The 18,118-nt window shown below is 41.2% G+C and overlaps 1 protein-coding gene across 2 annotated transcripts in view; it reads left to right on the forward strand.

Annotated features, from left to right (window-relative positions):
• Nucleotides 1-16,232: 16,232 nt before the first annotated feature.
• Nucleotides 16,233-18,118, forward strand: part of CFAP299 (cilia and flagella associated protein 299) — a 697,792-nt gene continuing 695,906 nt past the window's right edge. For both annotated transcript variants that reach the window (XM_068975708.1, XM_068975709.1), the window contains exon 1: nucleotides 16,233-16,343. In XM_068975708.1, the coding sequence (XP_068831809.1) occupies nucleotides 16,233-16,343 (111 nt within the window). The remainder of the gene's footprint in view (nucleotides 16,344-18,118) is intronic.

Here is an 18,118-nt window from a genome sequence, read left to right on the forward strand (position 1 = left end):
CTATTTTTAAGTGGTGTTTTGTACATGCCTTAAATTCAGTTTTGAAAGTCACTTTAAATGAAAATTGTGTGTGCGTGCACAGCCCACAATAAAGTCAGCAATGGAAATGTGACACTGGGCAACTTATGGTGTGGTGTCACAATTTTAAATGGCTGGAAATTCCCTCTACTCTGAATAGGGAGAAATGACAAGATATTTTGTTAGTCTTGAAAAACTGCTGGATTAAAGCCCATCTGCTTCTTTATTCTTCTTCCCTTTTTCAAGAAAAAAAAAAAAAAAAAAGACCAAATGCAGTGAGGACCAATGTGGCAGTGTCCCAGTCGTGACTGGCAAGTGTTCTCAGTTGCAGTCCCAGTATGTGTTAAGGGCCACTTTATAGACTGCCCTTTGTCGTGTTAGCTCTGCTCACCATCAGTCGACTTCCTCATGGCGGGAAGTGGGAAGGAGAAAACTGAAGCCTGGGCCCTGTATTTTTCCGTGGAGCCTACTTTTCTGGCCCTGTTCTTCCCCAGACTTAAGTGGCCAACAGAACAAGTCCACCCAGGTGTGAGTCCTTTCCTCTTGGACTGACTGGGCTTTGGATACTGGGATTCCAGAATTCTCCGTTAACTGAGCTTCCACACTGCAGGTGTGCGGACTCTGCCTGAAGGGTGGTCACGCCAGCTGTAGACCCTGACTAACCCTCTACGTGTGCATCAGGGATGAGAGGAGAGGGGAGAACTGGGCTCCAAGCCATGGAAACAGTGGGGCTGGGCCTGAGAGTAGATATTCACCACTCTTTAGAAGACATTCTGCTATGAGTATGTTTCCATGGTTACACCCTCTCTTCTACAAGGAGCACACATTTTCAGAACAATTTAACTCTAAACCCTGGGCACAATGGTAAACTTGGTTAAGACCTCCCTTTGGGGGGTGGGAATCATTGGTGCAAAAACAAGAACTGTAACATTTTAGGAGTAGGGAGAAGAAATATCAAGTAGAAGGAGAAAAAGGATTTGGGAGGATACTGGAAATATTTCTTGTCCTAGGAGGGCATAATATGGGTATTCACTTTGATATAAATCATTCTGGGTATTTTTCTTTAGGTGTGCTACAATTTTCAATAAAAGCATTTTTTTTTTACATTTTTAAAAAGCTTTTTAGAAAAAGATCCTTTGATTTCCTCTGCTCTGCATTTATATACACCTCTCAGTCACGCTGGTGACTTCTTCTCAACACCCCATCACACTCTATTCCCACATGTTTATCACTATATGCTCAGATTCTCAGTTGTGCCCAACTCTTTGCAACTCCACAGACTGTAGCCCACCAGGCTCCTCTGTCCATGGGATTCTCCAGGCAAGAATACTAGACTGGGTTGCTATTTCCTTCTCTAGGGGATCTTCCCTACCCAGGGATCAAACCTGGGTCTCCTGCATTGCAAGTGGATTCTTTACCAACCAAGCCACTAGGGAATCCCTGTTTATCACTGACTTCCCAGGTGGCACTAGTAAAGAACCCACCTGCCAATGCAGGAGATGCTGGCTGCTCTCAATTCCCTACCAAAGAGGCTACCTCTCCTGGACCAAGCTCACTCCTTCGATTCCTCATCCTTTCCTACCCTGGGTGAACGTGACTAGGTCTCCATTTGTTCCAGGAAGTGCTGTGCTGCTCTTGGTAGCTTAATCAATGAATTAAATGTATCTTTAATGATCCATTTACTAATTAATGTGTTCTTTGTTCCAGGCAACAAAAAGATTCATAATGTTGAAATTGACTTCTGCTCAGAAGGCATTATAAGGAAAATAACCTCCACAGGGCTTCCTTTGTGGCTCAGGTGGTACAGAATCCGCCTGCAATGCAGGAGACCTGGGTTGGATCCCTGGGTTGGGAAGATCCCCTAGAGAAGGGAAAGGCTACCCACTTCAGTATTCTGGCTTGGAGAATTCCAAGGACTATATAGTCCACGGGGTTACAAAGAGTTGGACATGACTGAGTGACTTTCGCTTCACTTCACTTGAAAGGAAAACTCAGAACTTCCTCGGTTTTAGGAAGTAGAATCCTCTGGTGAGGAATGTTCCCTCATGGTCCCTGCTTGCTTGGATTTTTCTCAACCTGTTACAGTTTCTGTCACTTTGTTACTGTCACCTGTGGGCCTCTCTCCCTCTATGTGCATACAATCTCTTGTCCTTAGGCAAACTTATTTTTAACACCTTTTTTTCCCCCCATACTAAATACTAAAGTATTTAGTAGTACTTAGTATTTAGTAGAAAGTAGAATGAAAGGATTACAAAAAACATAAAAATCTTGCTTACCAAGCGCCATCTGTTCTGCTATAATACAACTGCTGAAATTTACGAAACCTTGAGTTCTCAATAATCATGTAGGGAAACGATTATTCCAATAGGAAAAGGTAGGAGCGGGGCAAGAAGAATTGAGTCAAAACAACAAAGTTATTTGAAGGAGCAACACTAATGATCCTTGGCTGGAATTTCAGGTAGGCTGCCAGAGGAGGTTTTGGCTGGCAGGCCTGATGCCCTTCAAACCACACCGTATTTCAGCTTTCACCTGTGGGTGAAGCTGTTTCTACAGGGCACCATTGGCAGACGTAGAAGTAACCCTTAGATATTGCTTTCCGGTTGGGGAGACTCAGGCAGGAGCGCCACCCACAGGAAGCTGGAATAAATGCATTAATCGCGGAAAGATGAAGCAACATAGAAGAAACATCCATCTCCAGACCAGAAGCAATGCCCAGCGTCATAACTGGGAAAGTAGGGTAACATGTGGTGAAAAGGCAAAGTTAGATTGTAAATGGAGGAATAAAAAAAAATCAGGAATAGAAAGGTCAGAAACTGGGTGGAACACAGCGTATGCATGCTAAGTCGCTTCAGTTGTGTCAGACTCTTTGCGACCTCGTCGACTGTTGCCTGCCAGGCTCCTCTGCCCATGGGATTTTCCAGGCAAGAATAGTGGTGTGGGCTGCCATGCCCTCCTCCAGGGGATCTTTCCGACCCAGGGACTGAACCAGAATCTCTTACCCCTCCTGCATTGGCAGGCGGGTTCTTTACCACTAGTGCCACCTGGAAGACCAGAGCACAGTGTATAGATTAGGGCAACTGGTTCTTGACCAAGACCCTTGAGGAGTGATTACAAACCAGCTTCAGGACGTCTTTGGTTGCCCAGTGGCTAGGACCTTGTGCTCTCGGGGCCTGGGGCCCGGGATCAATCCCTGATCAGGGAACCAGATTCCACATGCTGCAATTAAGACCTGGCACATGGAAATAAGTAAATAAATGAAGAAGAAGACATTACTTGATGTCTTGGGTGCAGAGCTTATGGATTAAAGAGCTCTTGACTTAAAAAATGAAGAAAGAGGGACTTCCCTGGTGGTCCCGTGGCTAAGACTCCGAGCTCCCAATGCAGGGGACTGGGGTTCAATCCCTGGTCAGGGAACTGGATCCCACAGGCTGCAACTAAGACCTGGCTCAGTCAAAGAAATAAATTTTTTTTTTTAAAGGAGGAAAACATGGTCTCTGTTTTATGTAGCTCATTTCTCTTAATTAACTTCATTGTTGAACTATGACTTGAAGCTATAATTCATTATCAGTGTCTCTCAATAAAGTAAGATAGAAAGGAGTTATAGGATTTGACCATGGTTCCCAACTAAATAAACATAATTGAGCCTTGACTTTTTTAGAACCTAAACAAACACTGTAACTCTTAAATGTTGGCTTAGCAGGAAAATGGCCTTATTTTTTTCTTGACCCAACAATAGGTTTGACAAGTGAAAGTCGCTCAGTCATGTCTGATGTATTTTCCAGGTCAGAAGATTGGGGGGTAGCCTTTCCCTTCTCCAGGGGATCTTCCCAACCCAGGGATCAAGCCCAGGTCTCCTTCATTGCAGGCAGATTCCTTACCAGCTGAGCCACAAGGGAAGCCCAAGAATACTGGAATAGGTAGCCTATCCCTTCTCCAGGGGATCTTCCTGACCCAGGAATCGAACTGGGGTCTCCTTCATTGCAGGTGGAATCTTTACCAACAACAGGTTTAATTACTTTTTTTCTCTTAGTATCCAAAACCTATTAATTAGGATTTATTAGCATGTGGAGAAACAAATCAGTTACATAATCATATATATTATATGATCAATAAATTATATAAGCCTATAATAGAGAATGTGCCAGTATTTCATAAAAATAATATAATTCTTCACTCTTGAATAATTATGCAGGCCAAACTTCTAGAAATCAGTAGAAGTTTTAATTTAAAAATTACTTAGCCTATTTTTAGTTCATTTTAAATTAACAATTAGATTTCCTCCTGCGTATTAATAATTATTTGGAAATGTTGAGTAATTTAGGGCAATCAGAATGTTTGCCAATAGTCACATGTTCTTGGTAGCTGCTATTCCAGTCATACTTTAAGGCAAATACTAGATTTTTTAAATTAAAGTAAGAAACAATATTCTTAAACTACATTAAAAAAAAAATTCAGGAATCTACACGTATACCCTTTCTGGAATATGTAATCTACTGGGAAACATTATGAAAGAACATAACATAAAAAAACCCAGAGTGGTTATCATGAAAGGCTCTCAGAGTACTTTGCAATCAATGTTTATGATCAGCCCTTTACAAAAACCCTCAAAATCTAATAATTGACTCATAAACTAAATAGTAAGTGGAAAGGGGAAAAATTAGGAAGCACAGTGCATTACACACAGTATCATAAACAGAGGCCTAAGTTACCATTATTAATGCATTTGGTAAGCATGCATACAGAGCCACATTTTTTGTGATAAAACTTTATCACAGACTCAGCCATTTCAGATCTGTTGCTGCCATCACCGCCTCGGTCTCAATGTTCTAGAATGCAAATCAGAGACATTAACACTGAGGTATGCTGGGAGGAAACGGTTTTTAAAGAAATTTGAAATTTTGAGACTAGCAAAAATTTTGAACAAGAAAACATGAGCCAGTAATTGCATATGTTAGTAGATATTCTGAATGGACATGGAAAAGGGGGAGTTTTAGAAGAAAGGTAAAAAGAATCTGAGAAATAAAAAGGTTTATGGGTCCAGAGGGAAAAGGCGGCAGCTGAGGATCCATTAACATGGTTCTACAAGAACACATTTGTGTCATGTTCATTAAAATAACTTTACATTTAATGTGCACACTACTGAAACACTATAGTTGCTAGAAATGTTCTCTCTTGGTTATTGACATTAATATTTTTGTGTGCCTTTGGCTAAAGTTGACCAGATCATTTTGACCAATGGTGACAGCGTCTATTTATATAAGCTTTTCATTTTTCTTCATAAGTACATGCTATGGTATTAGTATGTTTCGTGTTCATATTATTTGGCAAGGGTTAGGTTTATCTGTCTGAATTATCCTAAAAATAATATTCATCTAATCTGTTTTTATATTTAAAAATTAATAATTGGGTGGATGTATTGGGTGGGTAGTGGTGGTGGAGGCAGGTGGAAAAAGGAGAAGGAAAGAGACAATTATGAATAAAAGAAAAGATGGGAAATACACATTTTTTGACACTGACAAAAAATCTTGCCAAGCATACTGAGATTTATGGTTATAAAATAACTTAGTACAATATGTGTTTTCTTATGGCATCCGGGAACAATTCTACTCTTTCCCTTTCTTCTCAGAGACTTTCTTTAGGTTAAATCCAAACACTTAATAAACATATATGCTATGTTATATCACACAATTTTCAATCTAGATGTGATCTCACAGACCATCCAGTTCTTTTAGAGAAGACAAAATTATTATCTGATTTCTTAAAACAAATTCTTGCATTCTTTCTATTAAGTCTGTTGTTCACACACAGGACCAGTTTTTTTTCCACCTATATCCCACTCTGTATACTGTAAATATTTTTTATCATTTAGCTCCTATAAAATTGAATTGTCCTCATTTATTTAAAGATGTATTTCCCAAATCTGCTTAATTTATCTCCTTCTTTTCCTTCCCTCAACCACTTACCAGTTCAGGACCTCTATCCCCCTTGCCTAAATTATGATATGCTTGAAGATGTGAAGGACCAGGTTTTATTTTTTGTGGCACTTTCAGAGCCTTTTTGGGCTTCCCAAGTGAACCTAGTGGTAAAAAAAAAAAAAAAAAAAAAAAAAAAAAATCCACCTGCCAATGCAGGAGACGTAGGTTCAATCCCTGACTTGGGAAGATCCTCGGACAAGGAAATGGCAACTCACCCTAGTTTTCTTGCCTGGAAAATCCCATAGACAGAAGAGCCTGCAGGGTTACAGTCCATAGGGTCACAGAGAGGTGGGCACAAGTGAGTGACTAAGCGTGTACGCACACACCGTGCCTGATCCAGTTGTGTTAAATTATTGCTGAGTGATGAAGTTTCTTGCTTTGATAACTGTCAGTGGCAAAGATGGACTTATTGTAATTATTGTATAAATTTATCCATACTTAGAGAATGTTGGATATGCTGGAGAATTAGAGCCAAGTTCAATGAGTAAATTAGCTCTTAATGGAGTTGGCATCCCTTCCTTAAATGCTTCTTCTGGATCATTTAATGAAGACTAATGAAGGCTAGGTCCTCTTTTTGTGTTTGCTTAGCTGTGAGTGGGGTTGTTGTATTATTACCATGGCTGCAAAAACACTTTGCTACCTGATGAGCTCTGACATTGTATTCAGAGGCTAGAAAGAAGATGCTGATTTAAAGCATTTCCCCTAAAGTCAGGAACAAGACAAGGGTGTCCACTTTCACCGCTACTATTCAACATAGTTCTGGAAGTTTTGGCCACAGCAATCAGAGCAGAAAAAGAAATCAAAGGAATCCAAATTGGAAAAGAAGAAGTAAAACTCTCACTGTTTGCAGACGACATGATCCTCTACATGGAAAACCCTAAAGACTCCACCAGAAAATTACTAGAGCTCATCAATGAATATAGTAAAGTTGCAGGATATAAAATCAACACACAGAAATCCCTTGCATTCCTATACACTAATAATGAGAAAGTAGAAAAAGAAATTAAGGAAACAATTCCATTCACCATTGCAATGAAAAGAATAAAATACTTAGGAATATATCTACCCAAAGAAACTAAAGACCTATATATAGAAAACTATAAAACACTGATGAAAGAAATCAAAGAGGACACTAATAGATGGAGAAATATACCATGCTCATGGATTGGAAGAATCAATATAGTGAAAATGAGTATACTACCCAAAGCAATTTACAAATTCAATGCAATCCCTATCAAGCTACCAGCCATATTTTTCACAGAACTAGAACAAATAATTTCAAGATTTGTATGGAAATACAAAAAACCTCGAATTGCCAAAGCAATCTTGAGAAAGAAGAATGGAACTGGAGGAATCAACTTGCCTGACTTCAGGCTATACTACAAAGCCACAGTCATCAAAACAGTATGGTACTGGCATAAAGACAGACATATAGATCAATGGAACAAAATAGAATGCCCAGAGATAAATCCACACACATATGGACACCTTATCTTTGACAAAGGAGGCAAGAATATACAATGGAGTAAAGACAATCTCTTTAACAAGTGGTGCTGGGAAAACTGGTCAACCACTTGTAAAAGAATGAAACTAGATCACTTTCTAACACCGCACACAAAAATAAACTCAAAATGGATTAAAGATCTAAATGTAAGACCAGAAACTATAAAACTCCTAGAGGAGAACATAGGCAAAACGCTCTCAGACATACATCACAGCAGGATCCTCTATGATCCACCTCCCAGAATTCTGGAAATAAAAGCAAAAATAAACAAATGGGATCTAATTAAAATTAAAAGCTTCTGCACAACAAAGGAAACTATAAGCAAGGTGAAAAGACAGCCTTCTGAATGGGAGAAAATAATAGCAAATGAAGCAACTGACAAACAACTAATCTCAAAAATATACAAGCAACTTATGCAGCTCAATTCCAGAAAAATAAACGACCCAATCAAAAAATGGGCCAAAGAACTAAATAGACATTTCTCCAAAGAAGACATACAGATGGCTAACAAACACATGAAAAGATGCTCAACATCACTCATTATCAGAGAAATGCAAATCAAAACCACAATGAGGTACCACTTCACACCAGTCAGAATGGCTGCGATCCAAAAATCTGCAAGCAATAAATGCTGGAGAGGGTGTGGAGAAAAGGGAACCCTCCTACACTGTTGGTGGGAATGCAAACTAGTACAGCCACTATGGAGAACAGTGTGGAGATTCCTTAAAAAATTGCAAATAGAACTACCTTATGACCCAGCAATCCCACTGCTGGGCATACACACCGAGGAAACCAGAATTGAAAGAGACACATGTACCCCAATGTTCATCGCAGCACTGTTTATAATAGCCAGGACATGGAAACAACCTAGATGTCCATCAGCAGATGAATGGATAAGCAAGCTGTGGTACATATACACAATGGAGTATTACTCAGCCATTAAAAAGAATACATTTGAATCAGTTCTGTTGAGATGGATGAAACTGGAGCCGATTATACAGAGTGAAGTAAGCCAGAAAGAAAAACACCAATACAGTATACTAACACATATATATGGAATTTAGAAAGATGGCAATGACGACCCTGTATGCAAGACAGGAAAAAAGACACAGCTGTGTATAACGGACTTTTGTACTCAGAGGGAGAGGGAGAGGGTGGGATGATTTTGGAGAATGGCATTCTATCATGTATACTGTCGTGTGGGAATTGAATTGCCAGTCTATGTCTGACTCAGGATACAGCATGCTTGGGGTTGGTGCATGGGGATGGCTCGCTGAGATGTTGTGGGGAGGGAGGTGGGAGGGGGGTTCATGTTTGGGAACACATGTAAGGATTAAAGATTTTAAAATTAAAAAAAAATAAAATAAAAATAAAATCCATTAGTGCAAAAAAAAAAAAACAAAACAAAAAATAAATTCTGATTATTTATTAAGAAAAAAAAAAATAAAATAGATTAAGTTTCTCCTCTGAGGAATTCCATAGAGGTCAGTGAGTATTTTAGAGGTGCTAAATATACTCCTCAGAAAAGTAGCTTGTTTCCACCTTGTCTCTAGAGTTTTAAAGATGTCACTTCTTATTTTCTCCAGAAATTTCATCTGAATTTTTTTTTACCTTCAAATCAGTACCTAATTATTAGAGTTTATTAAGTACTTGCAAGCTTTCATTAAAAACCAACCACATCACTGTATTTCTTATTTTGATCTAAAATGAAAATCTTTTGAATCTTATTTGAGGATAAAAAGTGCTCAGTTGAGCCTCTATACACTTTATCCTAGTGGTTTCTGGAATCCGTCTCTTCTACATGTAATGTGTGAGACGGTAAAAATGTCTGATGAAGGAATATGGAGGGCCTTGTTAGCCATGTTTAAAAAATAAAAAAGAAAAGAAAGAAAATTTAATCCAAAGGCAGTGGAAAGCCAATGGAGGTTTTCAGAGAAGTGTGATGAAATCAGATCACTGTGTTTAAATAAACCCTCTTACTCAGTTGTGAAGAGTGGAATGGAGAGGGTGCCAAAGGGATCTAAGGAAACCAGAAAAGAGGCTATCTTTGGAGTCTAGATGTCAGTTTCTGGCTTAGACAAGAACGCAAAAGCAATGAGGTTGGAAAGAAATCAAAGCCTTTGAGTGATATATTTGGGAGAATGAAATAACAGGTCATGTATTTCAGGGGTAAAGGAGAGTCAAGGGTCACGACTGTCTTCCAGGTTTCTTCCATGAACCATGGAGAGAAGAGAGAAAGATGTATTCTGAAGGAGGAAACACGTATGGAGCAGCAAGTTTAGGGAGGATGGACGAGAAAAAATTCAATTTCATACTCATTTTCATCTGGTGATGTCTTGCGGGCAGTTGGACTTGTGGGCTGGAGCTCAGGAGAGTGATCTGGCTAGTTATATAAACCTGAGAATCATATACATGTAGGATATAAGTTATGGATATAGATATACAGCAAGTCCCCTACATACGAACCTTCGGGCTGTGAACTTTCGAAGATGTGAATGTGTGTTCCATCACCGTCAGGCATGAGTGAAATTGCAGCTCGTCCTCTGTCTCCTGTTGCTGACAGTCCTTCAGCTCTACCATCTCCCGCCTCCTCTCCCTCCTCCATCAGTAACTCTTGTTGCCTGTTCACTTGATGCCAGCCACCTGCACGCCAGCTGTTGTACTGTGCTACTGTACTTTTCAAGGTACTGTACTGTAAGATTAAAAATGTTTCATTTCTGTTTGTTTTTTATGTATTATTTGTGTGACAAGTATTATAAACCCATTACAGTACAGCACCATGTAGCCAACTGTGTTAGTTGGGCACCTAGGCTAACTTTGTTGGACTTATGAACAAATTGGACTGATGATTGTGTTCTCAGAGTGGAACTTGTTTGTACATAGGGGACTAACTATAGTCTCAGAACGTACAGAGGCAGGAAAAGGCCTAGAAGAGAACTCCAAGACCATTGAACTTTTTAAAGCTAGTTAGGGGGAGGAGGAGCCTGCAAAGAAGACAGGAAAGACAGCTAGTGGAAAATCAGCCATCTAGTGGACCCACCAAACAACTGGTCACAGGGCAAAAATGATGTGATGGCAACTGAAGGAGAGTTTTGAAGAGACGAGAGTGGTCACAGAGTCATATGCCCCTGAGAGTGACATAGTCTGAGAACAGAAAAAATTGCCTAGGAGGCCTTCCCTGGAGGTTCAGTGGTTAATACTTTGAGCTCTCGATGCACGGGGCATGGGTTTGATCCCTGGTTGGGGAACTAAGATCCCACATGCCACTCAGCCAAAAAAAAAAAAAAAAAAAAGCCTAGGATATCATCATTGCCTGTGATAAAGATAGTTTCAGTGGACCAGTGCATAACACTAGATTGGGAAGGGCTGAGCAGAAAATGTATGGTTAGAACATGGGAACAGGGACGGTTGCTAACTCTTTCAAGAAGCTTTGCTGTGAGAGATGAGAGAGCTTATAGCTGAAGTGAACTGTGGAGTGGAAGGCTTATTTTAGAGTTCATTTGCTTGTTCTAAAAATGAGGAAAGAAGTGGGGGAGAGAGAAAAGGAAAGAGAGAGGAAGAGAGATAATGATTTAGGAGTGAGAAGGGATAGTCAAAATAAGAAATCCTGAGAAGGCAGGAGAGAGCCAGGGTAGAATGAAGGTCTAAGAGGTGGTGAATCTCTTCTTTTGAAACCAAAGGGAAGAAGTTGAAGAACTGATATGTGAATAATCTCATAGGATATCTAATCTGATGCCTTTTACTTCCCTTGTGAAGTAGGAGTTAAGATGATCTGCTTTGAGACAGGAGGATATAGGGTTAAAGAGAGAAGCCAAAGGAGGAAAAGTCACTGCAGAAAATAAGAGTGATTTGAAGGGGAAAACATAGTAAGATCGGGGGAGGCGCCGAGCAACCATCTGAAACTGGCAGCTCTGCACTGGTCGTGGTGGCCATCTGTTCACCTGCAATGCCTTCTGAGAGCGTTTGGCCCCTCAGCGGGAGTGGTGCATTAGGGGAGAGCCTGATATCCATGTAGGCAAAGAGGTTGAAGGAATTTTCAGTGAAATTGCTAGGAAAACCTTAGAGAGTCGATGAGAGCCCAGTTCTGAGAAGATGGTTGCAGCTACCATATCCACCATCTATCCCAGAAGAGAGATGGTGAAGGCTTAAGTCTATGGGGTCGCAAAGAGTAGGACATCACTTAGCAGCTGAACAACAACAAAAATCCCATAGCACAGTAACTTCCAAACTTCTATTAGCTTCTGTCACCTGTCAGCCCCATTCCTGGTAGCAGTTACCTCTGGTCTTCTGGATCCTTCCCTTTACATTGTCAGAGGCCAGGAGAAAACTGGAATTATGACACATGGACATATCATGTCTGTATGAGCTAGAAGCTGGGGAACCAGAACTCCAGCACTTTAGAATAACTGAGATGATGTGGAAGTCCAGTGATCTCATCACAAGAAATAACTTAAATAAATTCAGTGTTGTTTTTATTACAAAGTGCAAAAGAGCTCTCCTTGGCTGATGATTAAGCACTAGTCCTCATCTGCAACCCACAGGAACTTCATAAGCAATAGGGCAACATGAGACACAAGTCTCTTATCCTTTTAGAGTTAGCATTATGATTTTCTTTCTTACAATATGGTAATGTATTAAGAGCAGTTTAATAGAAGCTCAAGTTTTTACTCAGAGCGTTTAGCATCTTATTAGCATAATAAACAAGGCATCTCGTTTCTATCATGTCAACTTACCTAAACTATGTTTTCTAGTCATTTTCCCAGGTACCATGGTATATTGCTGAATATTTGGAAATAGAAAAGCACAAAGCTTAACTGGAAATTTTTTCATACACTTCCATTTATACTTTGGTAAGTATAATACCAAAGCCTTTTTATTTCAAAGAGATAATGATGCTTAGATTTTTGCCAACATTCCTATGACTTTTATTTTTATATTGTGTCATTTTAAAAATTCACTAAACTGGGCTAAGAGCTTCCCTGGTAGCTCAGTGGTAAAGAACTCATCTGCCAATGCAGGAGATGTGGGTTCGATTCCTGGTCGAGGAAATGGCAACCCACTCCAGTATTCATTCATGTCCTGGGAAATCCCATGGACAGAGGAGCCTGGAGGGCCATAGTCCATGTGGTTGTAAAAGAGTTGGACATGACTTAGAGACTAACAGCAACAAAACTAAGCTAAATATGGTATATATTTTGTTATTCTTACATAGCACATGTTTCTTTCATCTTTTGGAGTATTGTTGTGAATATAGGTAATCCTTGCTGGTCCTCTTGCAAAGAATGATTTAGCACCAGGATTGGGTGATGAATTCAGATTTCCATCTTTAAAAATCCTGGACTATAAGTAGGAATGCATGTTACCCAAAATAACTGATCATAACAGAGACTTTAAAAGAGGAAATAGAGATCTGCCAAAGCTCCTTAGTTTCTCAGGCACAGGTCTGAAAGTGCTTTTAAACTTAAACTGAAGGTTAAGAAAAATACAATTGAATTAGGCCTACCATCATTCAAGCTTTTCTTGAGAACTAAGGCTGAATTGATATTTTTTTCTTTCACTATGTATAACTTTGGCCACCTCATGAGAAGGGTTGACTCATTGGAAAAGACTCTGATGCTGGGAGGGATTGGGGGCAGGGGGAGAAGGGGACGACAGAGGATGAGATGCCTGGATGGCATCACTGACTTGATGGACATGAGTTTGAGTGAACTCTGCGAGTTGGTGATGCACAGGAAGGCCTGGAGTGCCGCAATTCATGGGGTCGCAAAGAGTCAGACACGACTGAGCGACTGTACTGAACTGATGTATAAAGAAACTAATTTGTTGACAATCATCCTCAGCGTTCTCAGTTGGACACATCACTAGATTCATTGACTTGAAGCATTTTCATGATTTTTTAAATTTAGACATTTTTAGGGATTCCTTTATCAAAAAGCTGATGGCCAAATGGTACATTTAATGAGGTTTCCACTGAAAATGCATAGTCACAATGGATCCTAATAGAAGAATAAACAGGCAAACAATAATCTCAGATTTTACTAACATATAGGTCCTTGTAATCAAATTACTATGGTTGAATGAACCCAAAGATTCCACCTGCAGTGCAGGAGACACAAGAGATGTGGGTTTGATTTGCTGGGTTGGGAAGATCCCCTATAGGAGGAAATGGCAACCCTTTCTAGTATTCTTGCCTAAAAAAATCCCATGGACAGAGGAGCCTGCTGGGCTACAGTCTACGGGGTCACAAAGAGTTGGACACTACTGAGCAACTGAGCATGCCCACGCATGCCCGTGTACACACATACACACAGACAGACAGACACACAGTTTCCCTAGATTCTTTATGGTTTCTCAGAATGGATGAGATCATGAAGGAGGAGGACTTCAAAGCTAATATGATAATATAAGCACTCTGGAGGCTTCAACAGTGACGTGGTTTTTTGTATGTGATCATCAGTCGTTTTCTTCGTACCCTGTCTTACTCTAAGATTATTACCTCTGCAAACCCTTCATTCAAGCATTCAAAGCCTTCCTACCAATTTGCCTCCTTAGTCAGATTCCTTTCTTCTGTGCTCCTTCCTGGGCTTCTCACAACTGTCAAATCAATGTGCAGCTTTTTCCTACACAGAACCCAATCTTTCTTTGCCTCCACATCTTGGAATATGCCACCCCTTTTGCTTCTTTATTTGTGCTGATCCATGTTCCCTTTCACAATTTGACATATATATGTATTTCTAATAACTACAAAACCCCAACTTTGATAGTTAATTCCATGTAACCCTTTAAACCTCGATTCACCTTTCTCTTTCTGGGAAAGCACAAGTAGTGAGTTGTTTTGCTATTTTTAACATTTTGGCCAATCCACTTAGATTCATTCTGTTTCCGTATTACGAATAACGCTAGTGCTACCTTCCTGGTATATTTGTAGTTGTGATTAAACAAGATAATGCATATAAAGCATGCATTTAGAACAGGGCTGGCACATGACAAAGTTTTAATAAATATTATCATACTAAATCAAATATATATTTTCTAAGCCTTTCCTTGTACTCAGTTCATTCAGAATAATGAGGAGACATTTACAGAACTCTCTAGATAATCCAGAATATGGAGACCGCTGTCTCTTATCAGGTAGAATGTCTTAAGCCACATGGATTTTTTCCTCAGTCTTGAGCTATTTGAATTTTCACATCTTTTTAGGCATTAGATGATGTCAAAGTGTTGGTGGTTGTTAATTTTACCACAGATACTAGTTAAAGATGTAATCCATTGCTGGTACTTGGGACAGTGCCTAGCATGCAGGGTACACCCAATAACTGGTATTATTACTATTAATGTCATTGTTATGAGTGTCCAGGGTTTCTTTCTCCATTCTGTTCTGCTAAATCAAGATTACATTGTATTTAAAAATAATGTCCAAAGTGCCTCTTAAAATGTAGCAAGTAATTAAAAGACAAGTTACTGATATCCTAGAGATTATTGTTTCCATCACTTAAAACCAGAACATTCATGACATTCTAATTTTGAGAGGGCCTTTTTAAAGTAAGAAAGCTAACTCAAGGTGAAGTATCTTAACAGATGTTTTCATTAAAATTTTTTTTTGCACTTCTGTGGAAAGCTTTAAAATCAACTCAGTAAGTACATAGAGAGCAACTACCACAGGCTCAAGTGTTGTACTATGTGTTAATTCCTAAGGATGATTTGTAGAACATTAAAATCCAAAAATGGATTCTGAAAAATTTTGCCAGCTGCCAGGCTGGATTACTTTAAATCCATGTTTTCAAAATGTAAAACTCTGTTCTAAAGGAAAACTCTTTAGTAAAAACCTTTGCTTTCTAAATTTCCACAGATATTTTACCCTTTAAAAGAAGGCAGCTTTGACAGGCCAAGGTCTTTGTGTGCTTACGGAAACTTAAAAGGTTAAAAAAAAAAAAAAAAAAGTTAAAACAAGCGCCTGGGGCCCAAAGAAGTCTTCAAAGATATTTTCCTTCAGTTAGTTTCCTTTGGGAAATTTATAAATTCTTTCTCATATCCAAATATTAGCAATAACTTAAAAATACGTGGCCCAGTGGTAAAGAATCCTCCTGCCAATACAGGAGATGTAAGAGACGTGGGTTCGATCCCTGGGTCGGGACGATGCCCTGGCGAAGGGAATGGCACTCCATTCCAGTATTCTTGCCCCAGAAATCCCATGGACAGAAGAGCCTGGCAAAGCTACAGTCCATGGGGTCTCGAAAAAGAGTCGGACTGACTTAGCAACTAAATAACAACAATAATTTGAAAATGTTATTAATGTTTCTTTTGTTAATGGATTTATTCACAAGTCCATTTCCAGAAATTTCTGTTTTGAGACACTGCAAAATAATTTGGTCCTTCACAGAATTGTTTTAGAATGAGCCTAGAAGCTCTGATCTGTAGTATTTTGTCTACATATCCTGGGAGAAGTTTCAGCCTTTTAAATTTTGGATTGCAATGGCCCCTCTTCCAAGGCTACTCATTTTTGTCGAAGTGCGAGTCTACTGAAGTCGTCAGGCCTGAACTTGGGGAGGGTAATTTGAGACGGCGTTCCTAGGAGTGAGGCGGGAACCTGAAACCCTAACCAGACAAGGGGGTGGGATTAACGCCCCAAAGTCAGCACCGGTTTCTAACTGATTGGAAGGGACGAAGTGGGTGGAATCTTCTGACCCTGCCCCCGGGCCTCCGTAGCTAAGGACGCTTCGGCCAAGGCAACCGCGATGGATCAGGACGAAGCGTTGACCACCGTGGACAATATAGTCACGCAGTTCAACACCTACGAAGATTTCCTGGACTCGCAGATCACCACCCTGGACTTGTACTACCTGGAGGTAAGGGCGGCCGCCCAGTAGGGTGGCCACCGCCTTTGCGTTCCCTGGGTCCGCGCACGATCCTGAGCCCCGGGGTCGTGGGGTGTTTGCCCCCTGGCGGTGAAGCTTGGGGACTGCACGCGCGGCAGTTTTCCGACCGCGGCTCCAAAGCCACGGCGGTGGAGCGCCGCCGTGTCGGTGTCCCTACCCCACCGCGCCCCCCGCCCCCACTACCTGGGTCTGCGCGGCATCCCGGCCCCTTGTATCCGTGACGCTGCGCAGACCCGTGCCCGTGCGCACGCGCACCACACGCGCCGCGGAACCTCGGTTGTCTGCCCAGCGCCGACCTCGCCGCCTCCTGGCCGCTCCGCTTCCAAAGTCCTGCCTTTGCGAGCTGCGGGGCTGGATTCGGAGACCCCCGGAGACCCTTCCGGGGGCTGCAGTTCAGGTCTGACGCCCTGTTTCTTTTTGCCAGTTTGTACCAAAGAACAGAAGGCAGTATCCTGCCAGGTGTATCTGGTGTTTTACTAGGCATTTGGTTCCCTGAACTGTGACCCCCAGCTAGTTGGTTCCGAAAGCGCTTTAATTACAGGTACACGTTACAGCTCCCTGTAAGTGCAGGCATAAGCTGACTCCTGTTTACCGAGTTGATGGAGCACAACTATTGTTGACAGTTAAAAAAAAAAAAGCCTGCAACACAGCAAAATCGGACGTAATTGGGATTGGCTACAGTCCTCCTCTGGCTTCTTAAAGGTGTTGGGGATGGATGGGGAGCAAGTCGGGGGCTGGGAGGAGGGCAGAGGATAAAGCGCTTGGCCTCCTGGAGGAGAATCAGGATGAGGGGTGGGGGAGGGGGCGGGGAATAATGGGCTGCGGGTCCTGAGAAGCAGGATATGAACTGAACGTCCCCGTAGCCCTGATATAGTCCCCAGACCAGGCCGACTAAATGGACACTGACTTGGAAATTCTGCTGTTGTGGAGCCAGACCCCAGAACCCCAAGTTGCCCCATATTTAGGCCAGAGAGAGCAGGCACTGCTATGTGAGTCCACTCCACATCTGAGTCTGAGAAGGATGTGTATCTTGCAGTGAGCTCCACAAATATTCACCACAACAGTAATTCTGTCTTTTAGTGGATTGAAATTTTTGGATTTGGAGTCCAAAATGAGCGTATTAAAAGTCAGATTTCTTCAGTGGGGATTCCAAGGTCTGAAAAGTGCTTCTCCAAAACGCAGTCATGTGCTACATAGGAACATAATTTTTTTAATACAATATATTTGACATGTACACAATGCTTTCATTTATTTGTTTATCCTTGGCTGCACTGGGTCTTTGTTGCTGCACTCTAGCTTTCTCTAGTTGTGGTTCTTGGGCTTCTCATTGCTGTTCTGGGCTGCTTATTGCCGTGGCTTTACTTGTTGTGGGAGTACAGGCTTCAGGTGTGAGGGCTTCAGTGGTTGCCTCACAGGCCCTCAGTGGTTGTGGCTTGCGGTCCCTGGAGCTTCAGTTCAGTTCAGTCGCTCAGTCATGTCCGACTTTCTGCGACCCCATGGACTGCAGCACGCCAGGCTTCCCTGTTTATCACCAACTCCTGGAGCTTGCTCAAACTCATGTCCATGGAGTCGGTGATGCCATCCAACTATCTCAACCTCTGTCATCTCCTTCTCCTTCTGCCTTTAGTCTTTCTCAGCATCAGGGTCTTTTCCAATGAGTCAGTTCTTCTCATTAGGTGGCCAAAGTATTGAAGCTTCAGCTTTAGCATCATTCCTTCCAAAGAACACCCAGGATGATCTCCTTT

The sequence above is a fragment of the Capricornis sumatraensis genome, chromosome 7, assembly GCF_032405125.1.
Source record: "Capricornis sumatraensis isolate serow.1 chromosome 7, serow.2, whole genome shotgun sequence".
Classification (NCBI taxonomy): domain Eukaryota; kingdom Metazoa; phylum Chordata; class Mammalia; order Artiodactyla; family Bovidae; genus Capricornis; species Capricornis sumatraensis.